The sequence below is a fragment of the Delphinapterus leucas genome, chromosome 2, assembly GCF_059928025.1.
Source record: "Delphinapterus leucas isolate spDelLeu-1000000601 "Yukka" chromosome 2, BTC_Dleu_Yukka2, whole genome shotgun sequence".
Classification (NCBI taxonomy): domain Eukaryota; kingdom Metazoa; phylum Chordata; class Mammalia; order Artiodactyla; family Monodontidae; genus Delphinapterus; species Delphinapterus leucas.
Genome location: NC_143130.1, coordinates 135,007,463 through 135,018,922, shown reverse-complemented (window position 1 = coordinate 135,018,922; position 11,460 = coordinate 135,007,463). Strand labels below are relative to the sequence as shown.

Here is an 11,460-nt window from a genome sequence, read left to right as displayed (position 1 = left end):
AGATATGTGCAGTACCAATGATTACAAAATCAATGTGAGATATAGCCCTTTCCTTTAAAAAGTTTATCACTAACTGTAAATAAAACTCAATACCACCTTTGCACAATAATAATAGCTAATATTTATTGAGCACTTATGTACCTGCCATTTTATTACATTAACTCATTTAATGCTTATAAGAACATTATGAAATAGAAATTGTTATTCTCAGATCATAAATGAGGAAACCAAGACTCTGGAGGTTAAGCCGCTTGACCACGATTTTAACTAATAGACAGTATATTGTGTCTTGATCTTGGGGCCTGAGAAAGACCTATGAGGAATCTGGTCCATCCTCATATTTTACAATGAGGAAACAGACCCAGCAGAGGGAAGCAGCCTCTTACTCAAGATCACAGCCTTTTCCCGGGGAAGGTCACATAAGTCTTGCCCTAAGGTGGGCTATGTAATAAGAGCAGGAGGAGATAAGCGAATGGGTCTTGATTTTGTTCTGTCTTCCAAGGACTGGGAAGATACCCTGAAATTCTCTGTAACAGAAAGCTGCAAGGATGGAGCTGCAGCTGGTGTCTTGGCCTTGGGAAAGCCTCCAGGGCAAGCCGTGTTTAGTCAGAAACTATGGCCATGGGTTTCCAGCCCTCTGCAGGCCCAGCTCTCCTCATGTGGAGCTGAAGACAAACTGAGCTGGTCTGAATTTGGGGGCCACCACCTACTGGCTCCGTGACCTTGAGCAACTTACACAACCTCTCTAAATTTCAGATTCTCATCTGTAGAGCTGAAATTTTATGAGGGTTGTCATGAGGGCTAGACAGCAAATATGAGATAAATGGTAAATATTAATAAGAGAAAAGCAAATGCCTTCAGAGATCCCTTATAATTCCAATTCCAATTTATCTGTCTTACTGCTTCTCAAAAGTCAGCAACGATGCTGGGAATTTCTTCCAAGTACCCCTCCATAGCTTCAACAGACAATCGGCAAAGAAGGTTTGAAGACCTGATGTGGTTTTTAATCAAGGACCTGAAGCAAGGACTACTACACCTATAGGATTAAAAATCTTTTCACTTGCAAAAACCTATTAGGTGTGTTTGGAGGTAGTAATGCTATAATGACCGCATTTAACAGTTTATAGAGCACAAGCCAAGCATATTCCTTGCCTGTTTAATAATGCCTAGGTGTCAGCCTTTCAGTGGTATCAGCACTGAAAACATAAGGGAAATGACTTTTAAACAGTAGTTCTCAAACTTTAGTGTACTCAGAGTCATCAGGGAACCTTGTGACGTATGTAGATTTCTGGATCCAGATCTCAGGCAGCCAGGCCAGGTAGTCTGCATTCTTATCAGTACCTGCAGCCTTGTTCTGAAGCTTTTGGTCCCCAGAAAATACACTGAGAAAGGCTGTTCTAAGGGCTCACTGTCCAACTACTCTTTCCTGATGCTCTCCAGGGAATGCCCAACGAATGAACGCCCTTTATTCAGCAGTAGCAGCAGAGCAGCCGTAGTTGCTCTTGAATGATGATGGATTTCTCCTCCTAATCTATATGCTTTAAGGGTACAGTTTCATTTGATCCATCCATATTACGTTCTACAAAAACATCAAGATTCCCAAGTAAACTTGAGATGGTGAAAAGACTGGATTGATTGCCCTCACCACCTCTCATCTCTAGGCTGTGATCGATTTAGCTCTTTAACCAACAAGTGATTTGTTCTTTGGCATGAGAGAAAGGAAAAAAACAACAACAAAAACAAACAAACAAACAAAAAACAAAAAGAGGAGTAAAGGGAGTTGATAATGATGGTTTGCACCCATCTAAAATGTGGGCTAGAAATAAAGCTGTCCCAGGAGAGCTGAAGCTGAGTTCTCTCAACACACATCTAAAGATTCATATCAGGGTCTCAACCAGGTATGTCAGGTGGCTTAATGAGAAAGTCCTAGACTATGAGTTTCACAGACACATGGGTGGCCCAATGGCCACTTTAGTATCTGGGCTTCAGCAAAATGAGATAATAGCTATCATCCAAAAACATTTGGGTTTTAAAAAAGAAAAAAAACCTATTATCTGGTGCTACAAAATGAAATGAAATAAAGCCCTGCTTTTAAGCACAGCATATCACTGTTGCTTTCGAGTTTAAATATTAAGGAACACATTTTGTTAATGATTAAAGCAGTAGTGATTGATTTAGGGGGCTTGGTAAACATTTAATCTGTCCTTATTCCTTACAGAAGGAGCACACTGCTTAGGGCCCTAGGATGGACATTAGGTAATGATTGAATGGAGTTTTAATTTTGTGTTATTATTAATAGTTAATGTAATTTTGATTATGTTGGAAGCTGGAGGTATATTGTCAGTCATCCTTTCAGGGTGGTGGTACTGCCCTGTCCTGCTTAATCAGAGGTTCTTAGAGGAGGTGGGCTCAGAAGTGATTTAAATGAAAGAAGGTTGATGTTTAATATAATAAACTTTCAATTAAACATTTAAATCATTTTCAAATTGAAAAGGGTCATGGAAATTATCTGGCCTAATTCTTTCATTATGCAGATGAGAAAACTGAGACCCTCGAGAATTAAAGGACTTGCCCAAAGCCATTCAGCTTGTCTCCCTTGTTTGATGTATTATTAGGCTAAAAGACTTCACAGGCCTAACTTGGAAAAGATGGCAGGAGACCTTGGCTCTGCTCTCACAGTTGTTTCTCTGATCTCAAGCACTTCCCACCCTTTGTAACCTGTGTTCCACACAGGAAGTAATTCCTGTTTTATAAATATTGGAGGTGTGTGAAGGTAGTTTTTACAGAAGAGCTACCTTGGACCAGTATCTTTTTAAGTAAAGACTTAAATGCCCTGCTTGAGACAGTGAAGTGTAATATCTATCCCAGGGAAAGAAATCCAGCACAGAAAATGCTCCATCCTTTGGTAGTCCCCCAGCTACCTGGAGCTCAGGGCAGTGACCCTCAGCCCTGCCCTGCAGCTGAAGTAGCTCAGGACTCGAGAGCAGAGGCTGTGACTTACTTCAGGGCTCTGGGCAAGTCCCTTTAACGTGGCTGTCCTTCCCCTTCGGTGTTTGTAAAACAGAGAGATGATGCTGATATCTTCCTCGTTGCTCCGTCTGTTTGGGAAGGTTTATAAAGCCACACATTCCCCCTGCCTGCTAATATGATTACTAGCACTTTCTTGTAGGAAAGGCCCAACTCCTCATCTTCTTTCTTCCTTTAAAGACAGACCAAAGGGTATATTGTCTTGTGTCCTTGTGGCCAAAAAGGTTGTTGCTTCTGTGGTTGTTACCTCCTTAGAATGTCAGTTTGCTGATGTTAAGGATTCCTAGGTGCACCACAAATCAACAACATCAAAAATCAACAACAACAATAACAATAACAAAAATAACTGCCTTGTTGGTTCTTAGAAGTTATGAGTTACAAACAGACTTTTCCAATTATAAAAACGTTGCCCCAGCCTGTCTCCAAGCCTCCTCTGTCCTCAAAAGGGTGAGGTCTGGAGGGGCAGGGGAAAGTAGACTGTTTATTAGGGCTGACTTTCTGAGGGTCACCAAGGCTTTCCATAAGAAGCATTTTAAAAAATGCTTTGGAAGGAGTCATCTCTCAATAGCCAAAGAGGTACCTGGTACCTCTTTTAAGCACACAGCTCTGAGCACAGCCTGTTTCTCAACATTTGGAAATCCTTTAACAGTTTATGGAAGGCCTCCCTTTAAACCCATCCAACAGCTCCCTTCTCCATAGCCTGATTTTAGAGATGCTTCATTATCTCTAATTACTCGGGTGAATGGTGGTTTGGGCAGTAGCTACCCTAAACTCAGAGAAGCCCAGACTACCCTGGGTATTTTTGGAAGGTACTGGGACTAGTCGATGCATGCATTCTAGTACCTCTGCACGTGGTCACCAGGTGAGCCCCGAACGCTTCCCGGAGCTGGAGGCAGCGGCGTCCCAGCCTGGCCAGCAGCTGCCGACTCGGGCGCTGCCCGGGTTTCCGGGACCGGGGCCGGCGAGGCGAGGCCCGGCGGCGGGATGGGAGGATGTGGGCGGGGCTCGCATCCCAGAAAGGGAGGCGAGCGAGGGAGGAGGGAAGAAGGGAGGGGCTGCCGGGGAAGAGGAGGAGGAAGGAAAGAAAGAAAGAGAGAGAGAGGGAAAGAGGAGGAAGAAGATGCGGGAGGGCAGAGGAGGAGGGAGGGAGGGAGGAAAGGGGAGCGCAGCTCGGCCCGGAAACTAGGTGAGTTTGGCATCAGAGCCGAGGGACAGGAGCCTGCGACGCCGCTGCAGATCAGGGCTGAGTATCTCGCCTCTCTCCCTGATGGGATTCCCGTCCACGCCGTCTTGAGCCTGCTGCGTCCCAGTCCTCAGCCCTCGCCCAGGTTCACTGCAGCTGTTCAGAGGTCCCCAGGAGCTGCTGCTTGCGAGCCTGCTACTGCAGGGATCTATGGTGAGCAAGGCTACCTGGCGAGGGGCGGGGGGGTGGGGAAGGCTGAGGTGCATCCTTGGGGGGAGAAGTAGGGGGCTCTGGCTGTGTCAAGGCAAAAGGTGCTCCCTTCCCCCCCCCCCCACGCCGGTGGTGGTGCTAGAGGTAGGGATGCTTGCGCTGAAAGTCACTTCCATATATGCCACTGCCTCTACCCGGACCACTTTCTCCGTCCGGTGGCCCCAGGCGATTTCCACGTTTGGTAGGTTCGGGGCAGGAGAAGAGCGGAGACGAGAAGCCTTTAGTTGGAGGTCGTTGGGAAAGACCGTGGGGTCTTGAGCCGAACACGTCGCTCGTGGACTAGCATTTGCGATTTCCCGGCGGGAAGGGCCAGGAGAGAAAGGGGAGAGGTGGCTCTGAGGTCCGGAGAAAGTGAGGGAACTGAGGGGCGTCGAGGTGGAGAGAGAACACCTAACCAGGGCTAGTTACGCGGTGGTGAGCGCGGTTCTCCTGCTTCTGGAGCGTGCGCGCCGCGGGAGGGCTGCGTCTAGGGGAGTGTCACCCGACCCGGCCCCCAGCCGGCGAATGCCCCTGAAAGCTGGCGAACCGCTGCTGCCCAACGCGCCTCCCGCACGAGCTATTCTCGTGGACTTGCAGCATCCAAGGAGCTGCTCCTCTATCATTTCACGGTGTAGGGTCTGTAGAGACGACGGCCGGGATGCTAGCCGCCCCGGAAACGCAGGTTCCTGCGGTGTCGTGTCCTTTGGAGAGTTGCTGGCGAGATGCACGGCGGACGCGTGGCTCTTACTGGCCCTCCCGGCTCAGAGCCGACGGGAAAGTGTCCCGGGATTCGCGGGTCCCTGTGGACCCCTCCCCGCGGGAGCTGCGCCCGCGACCTTAGAGGCTTCCCGGGCACCATTTGGTGAATGGTTTGTGAGGATAGCGGTTTGTGAGGATCGCGTTTTGTGGGCTGAAGGCTTTGTGAGACGTTAAAACCCCCAGACATCGACTTGGTAAACTGAGGCCACCTCTGAACAAACTTTGGCGTTGGGCGAAAACTCGGGCAAGGAAGTAAAGGACGAGTTGCATCCCCGCCCCTCAAGAAAGAGTTCTGGAGACGAAAGTGCTTTTCGGCTATTATCTTTTTAATTAAGAAAACTGGGGGAGAAAAATGTGATTAGAGATGAATCCTTCTGAATCCGAAGTTGAAACACAACCCGCTCTTCCCCCGGCCTCTGGGTTTTAGCGCAGCGCGCGCTCCCGCCGCACCCTGGGAGATTCCTAGGGCCAGAGGATTGTCAGCGGACTGCGGGCGCCCGCGCCTTCCGCTGTCCCTTCGCCCGCGGGGACCGACCCTTCTCCGTGTGCTTTTCCCATTTCTGGAGCTCCTCCCACGGGGCATCTTGAAGGTTCTGGGCGTCTCAATAAAACTCTTTGCTCTTCCCAACCCTTTCGCAGTCAGCCCCAGCGGTGGCGCAGGAGCGGGAAAACCTAAAGGCGCTCAAAAAGCGGCGCGGCTCTCGCCGGGCGTGGACCGTCGCGCAGGGGCGCCCGCGGCCTCCACACCCCGGCTAGCGCGCTGTCGGGCGGCGCCGGGCAGCCGCGGCCGGAGAGAGGGTTAAGCGCTTTAAAAGAGGAGTCCTTTACTCCTCTTCCTCCAAGCCTTCCCGAGAGTGCCCCCAAGAAGAAAGCCAAGTTTGTGGGGGAGAGTGAGGTCGGCAGCCTGAGCCCTCGAGCTCTGAAGCGACCCAAGGCAGGAACCGGGAACAGCCTCAGGAAAGGGCGGCCGGGTGCCGTGCGCTTTGCAGCGGGAGTCGTGGGACTCGGGACCCTGGGGCAGGCCGGGCTGAATCAGAGTTGCGTGGGTCAGGTTTTTGAAAAGGTCCCCGTGCTGAGCGACCCACGCGTGCAGCATCTTCGGTTAGGACATCCCAGTAATTCCTGCAGCTGTGGGCTGGTAAAATTCTTGAAGAAATATTTGCTGCGACTCTGCAGCTGGTGCAAAGGAGGAAGGGGGTGGGGGAGGAAGTGGCGGGGGAGGAGTAGTAGTTTAAAAAAGACAAGCTGGGAAGAGAGAGAAAGAGAGAGACGCAGACGCAGAGGTCGAGCGCAGGCCGAAAGCTGTTCACGGTTTTCTCGACTCCTGGGAGTGCGGTGGGATTTCCTTTCTGCGCCGGGTCGGGAGTTGTAAAACCTCCGCTACATTGAGACCTGAAAAATGCGATGCGCCCTTTCTGAGGAGACGCTTCTTTTCGCGTCTGCCCTGAGCTTTGCGCTTCGGCGTCCGCCCCTCTGCCTTTAATGGCCCACCGACCACTTTCTTCGGAGATTTGCTTTGCTTGGCGAGGGATCGCCGAGGTGCGGAGTTTCTCTCTGTAAAGGAACCGGAGGAAAGAGCCTAGCGGCGGCTCCCTCACCACTTTCCCACACCGATTACCGCCTAAACGTCTCCCGCCCCGGCCCCGCGTGACAGGGTCCGCCGCTTTTGGCTGGGAGCTAAAGTGGCTGCCCACTTCTTCTGAACATTCGCAAGCGTTCGCCAGGGGGTGACTAGCTGTCACTGGGAGCAATATTTGGCCTCTCGGAGACCCTGGGGAGGAAGTGAGGTGCGCGCGGCGCGTGTGTCTGTGTGTCCCTCAGCACTTTCCTTTTTAAATGACTCTCGGTGGTGGCTTTCAGCAAGAGACTCCGCTGCCCCCAATCCCGGCCCCACTTGAGCTGGGTTCGGGCTGAAAGGCGCAGCCCTTACGGTGCCCCCCAGATCCTCGGCTTCAGGCCGCTGGCGCGAGGGCCCAGCCCGACGCACCGAAAGCTACAGGTAGAGGCGAGGACCACGTCCTCCGCGCGGTGCACCCGGGGACCGGCCGAGGGCTCCGCAGAGCGCCACCCAGAGCTCCTCCCGGACCGCTTGAGGTTTGGGGCTGCTGGCGCGGAGGCTGGCCTCTCCAGGAGGGGGCGGGGCCGCGGGCGGGCGGGGATTGGGGGGTGGGGAGACGGGGGCGGGCGCGCGGGCCCTTTCACAGCCCGCCTCGGGGAGGGCGGGCTCCTCCGTGCGTGGGGCGGGGCCTCTGCGTTCACGTGACGCCTAGGGGCTGGAAGAAAAACAGAGTCTGTCTGCGCCAGAGTCTCATTATATTCAAATATTCATTTTAGGAGCCATTCCGTAGTGCCATCCAGAGCAACGCACTGCCGCAGCAGCTCCTCTGAGCATTTCCAGCAAGTTTGTTCAAGATTGGCTGTCAAGAATCATGGACTGTTATTATATGCCTTGTTTTCTGTCAGTGAGTAGACACCTCTTCCTTCCCTCCTCCCGGGAATTCACTCTGCCCTCCCCACCCGTGCTCGCCTTGTGTCCCTCCCGTCGGACCTTCCTTCCACACTCTGCTTTTTGGCAGCGCTGTCGCTTTCTTCTAGGCCGGGCAACCACTGCGCTCCGAGCCCACCGGTTCTATTTAAAGTGCTCCTTGCTCCCACTCGCTCTCTCTGATCCGTGCGTTGCGAGAAAGGGAAGCGAGAGGGGGCTAAACAGATGGAAGGTCCTCAGCCGGGGGGGGGGGGGCTAAGGGCTCCCCTCCCCACATAACTGGAGAGCACCCAGTGCCCCTGTGGCGAGTTCCTAGCTTCTTGTCAAAACTCACAGAGGTCGCTCTTGGACTCATCCCCTCCCACACACCCTTCCCTGGGAGTGAGCGAGAGGGCGCGATCAGATGCTTCTTGCTGGGCATTTCAAACTCATCAGCCACAGTAAAATAAACCCTCCAGCCATTCGGTCCGCCCCCAGACCCTGCCTCCCCCGTGTCTTCACCCTGCTCCTGCTTCTCTGCTTTCCCTCCCTCCTGCTCCGAACCAGCTGGAAGTGGTGGAAGTCGGGCTCTGGCTCGGAGGGCGGAGGAAGAAGGGGGGTGGAGGGAGAGGGGGAGAGAGGCTGAAGGTCTGAAGTGGAGAGGAGAGCGATGGCATTTTAATTCTCCCTCCCCCACCCTTCTTTACCTTCTCAATGTTAACTGTTTATCCTTGAAGAAGCCAAGCTGAGATCATGGCTCAGATAGCAGTTGGGACAAAAAAAGATTAACAGGATGGAGGCTATCTGATTTGGGGTTATTTGACTGTAAACAAGTTAGACCAAGTAATTACAGGGCAATTCCTACTTTCAGGCCGTGCATGGCTGCAGCTGGTGGTGAGGGGTGTGTGTGAGGGCGAAGACACAAACTTGATCTTTCTGACCTGTTTTACATCTTGACCCTCTAGCTCTAGCCCTATGTGCGTATGCAGAGACATCTCTATTTCTCTCTAGTTATCGGTGTTTATTTATTCTTTAACCTTCCACCTCCTCCCCCTCCCCAGAGACACCATGATTCCTGGTAACCGAATGCTGATGGTCGTTTTATTATGCCAAGTCCTGCTAGGAGGCGCGAGCCATGCTAGTTTGATACCTGAGACGGGGAAGAAAAAAGTCGCCGAGATTCAGGGCCACGCGGGAGGACGCCGCTCAGGGCAGAGTCATGAGCTCCTTCGGGACTTCGAGGCCACACTTCTGCAGATGTTCGGGCTGCGCCGCCGCCCGCAGCCTAGCAAGAGCGCGGTCGTCCCGGATTACATGCGGGATCTTTACCGGCTTCAGTCTGGGGAGGAGGAGGGGGAGCAGATCCACAGCATCGGTCTGGAGTATCCCGAGCGCCCCGCCAGTCGCGCCAACACCGTGAGGAGCTTCCACCACGAAGGTCAGTCCCTGCCCCGAGTCTGGACTGGGGAGGGCCAGTAGGGCTGCCTGGTGGGACAGTGGAAGCTCTAGGCGAGAGGGGTTCCGGTTACCTCAGAGCCCCAAATCCAGGAGGCTGGGGGACAGAGCTGCTTACTTTCTGGAGTTTTCAGAGTTGTGGCTGAATTTATTTTTTGGAGACAGAAGGGAGGGGTTGGGGAGAAGGGGAATGACACCACTCAGACATGGGCTAGCCCCAGCCGTGTGTTTTTGCTATATCAAAGCCTTTTATGCCAGGGTTTCTGACTTTTTTTTTTTTCTGTTTTTCAAAGCACCTACTGAATTTAATATTACAGCTGTGTGTTTGTCAGGTTTATTCAATAGGGGCCTTGTAATCCGATCTGAATGTTTCCTAGCGGATGTTTCTTTTCCAAAGTAAATCTGAGTTATTAATCCACCAGCATCATTACTGTGTTGGAATTTATTTTCCTCTCTGTAACATGATCAACAAGGCATGCTCTGTGCTTCCAAGATCGCTGGGGAAATGTTTGGTAACATACTCGAAAGTGGAAGAGGCAGAAGGTGGTTGTGTGCATGTTCCCTCCTGCCTCTGCTCTGTTGGCCCCTCTTTTTCTTTACAACCACTTGTAAAGCAAACTGTGTACACAAAGCCAAGAGGGCTTTAAAAGGGAAGTCTGATGGTGGTGGAGTAAGGAGTTAACACATGGAAATTATTAGACGTATAAAGGAGATTGGGAGATTCTGTCTTTGGTGCTTGCTGAATGCTAGCTAGGCTTCGCTGGTTTGCTAGCTGCGCCATTTATCTGCTCCTTCAGATTAAACGGTATGCTTGTTTCCCCCAAATAGGCTTCCACTATATAAGCAGAGTTCATCACTCATCACCCGACTCTTAGCTATTTCTTGATTTTTCAGCCTCTGAAATAGCTCATGTGCTTTTTTTTTTTTTTTCTTTTCCCTTTTTCTTTTCCTCCCTGACTGTGCCTAGAACATCTGGAGAACATCCCAGGGACCAGCGAAAACTCTGCTTTTCGTTTCCTCTTTAACCTCAGCAGCATCCCAGAGAACGAGGTGATCTCGTCCGCAGAGCTTCGACTCTTCCGGGAGCAGGTGGACCAGGGCCCTGACTGGGAGCAGGGCTTTCATCGTATAAACATTTATGAGGTTATGAAGCCCCCGGCAGAAGTGGTGCCCGGGCACCTCATCACACGACTACTGGACACGAGACTGGTCCACCACAATGTGACACGGTGGGAAACTTTTGATGTGAGCCCTGCAGTCCTTCGCTGGACCCGGGAGAAGCAGCCCAATTATGGGCTGGCCATTGAGGTGACCCACCTCCATCAGACACGGACCCGCCAGGGCCAGCATGTCAGGATTAGCCGATCGTTACCTCAAGGGAGTGGGGATTGGGCCCAGCTCCGGCCTCTGCTGGTCACCTTTGGCCATGATGGCCGGGGACATGCCTTGACCCGACGCCGGAGGGCCAAGCGTAGCCCCAAGCATCACCCACAGAGGGCCCGGAAGAAGAATAAGAACTGCCGGCGCCACTCGCTCTATGTGGACTTCAGCGATGTGGGCTGGAATGACTGGATTGTGGCCCCACCAGGCTACCAGGCCTTCTACTGCCATGGAGACTGCCCCTTTCCACTGGCCGACCACCTCAACTCAACCAACCATGCCATTGTGCAAACCCTGGTCAACTCTGTCAATTCCAGTATCCCCAAAGCCTGTTGTGTTCCCACCGAACTGAGCGCCATCTCCATGCTGTACTTGGATGAGTATGACAAGGTGGTACTGAAAAATTATCAGGAGATGGTAGTAGAGGGATGTGGGTGCCGCTGAGATCAGGCCTTCCTTGGGGACACACACACACACACACACACACACACACACACACACACACGTTCCATCCACTACTCACCCACACACTACACAGACTGCTTCCTTATAGCTGGACTTTTATCTTAAAAAAAAAAAAAAAAAAGAAAGGAAAAAAAAATCTAAACATTCACCTTGACCTTATTTATGACTTTATGTGCAAATGTTTTGACCATATTGATCATATATTTTGACAAAATATATTTATAACTACGTATTAAAAGAAAAAATAAAATGAGTCATTATTTTAAAGGTAAACTATGTTCTTTTTCTCGTAAATCCTTTCTCTCCCTTCGCCCCATCTCTTTCGGATGAGATTTTTTTCTGTTAAGGTGGGGCTGGGGGCACTGTGGAAGTCAGAGTGTGGTAACTGGAGGTGGTTAAGTTGGAAAGACAGGAAGTAAACTGATGGTGGAGGATGGTAATTGCCAGGATGAATTGTTTTCCATTTCTATTTAATGTT

At 51.4% G+C, this 11,460-nt stretch overlaps 1 protein-coding gene across 1 annotated transcript; it reads left to right on the top strand.

Moving 5' to 3' along the window:
• The first annotated feature begins 7,571 nt into the window (after positions 1-7,571).
• On the top strand, positions 7,572-11,124 carry BMP4 (bone morphogenetic protein 4). Its single transcript, XM_022570536.3, has 3 exons — positions 7,572-7,680; positions 8,744-9,120; positions 10,105-11,124. Exons 2-3 carry the CDS (start codon positions 8,751-8,753, stop codon positions 10,959-10,961), a joined length of 1,227 nt encoding a protein of 408 aa, XP_022426244.1. The 5' UTR covers positions 7,572-7,680; positions 8,744-8,750; the 3' UTR covers positions 10,962-11,124.
• Positions 11,125-11,460: the final 336 nt, after the last annotated feature.

What these genes read in the sequence shown, in the direction of transcription:
- BMP4 (XM_022570536.3), top strand. Translation starts at nt 8,751, where the DNA reads ATGATTCCTGGTAACCGAATGCTGATGGTCGTTTTATTATGCCAAGTC. An exon ending in GAGGAGCTTCCACCACGAAG is followed by an intron (nt 9,121 to 10,104) that starts GTCAGTCCCTGC and finishes GACTGTGCCTAG; the next exon opens with AACATCTGGAGAACATCCCA.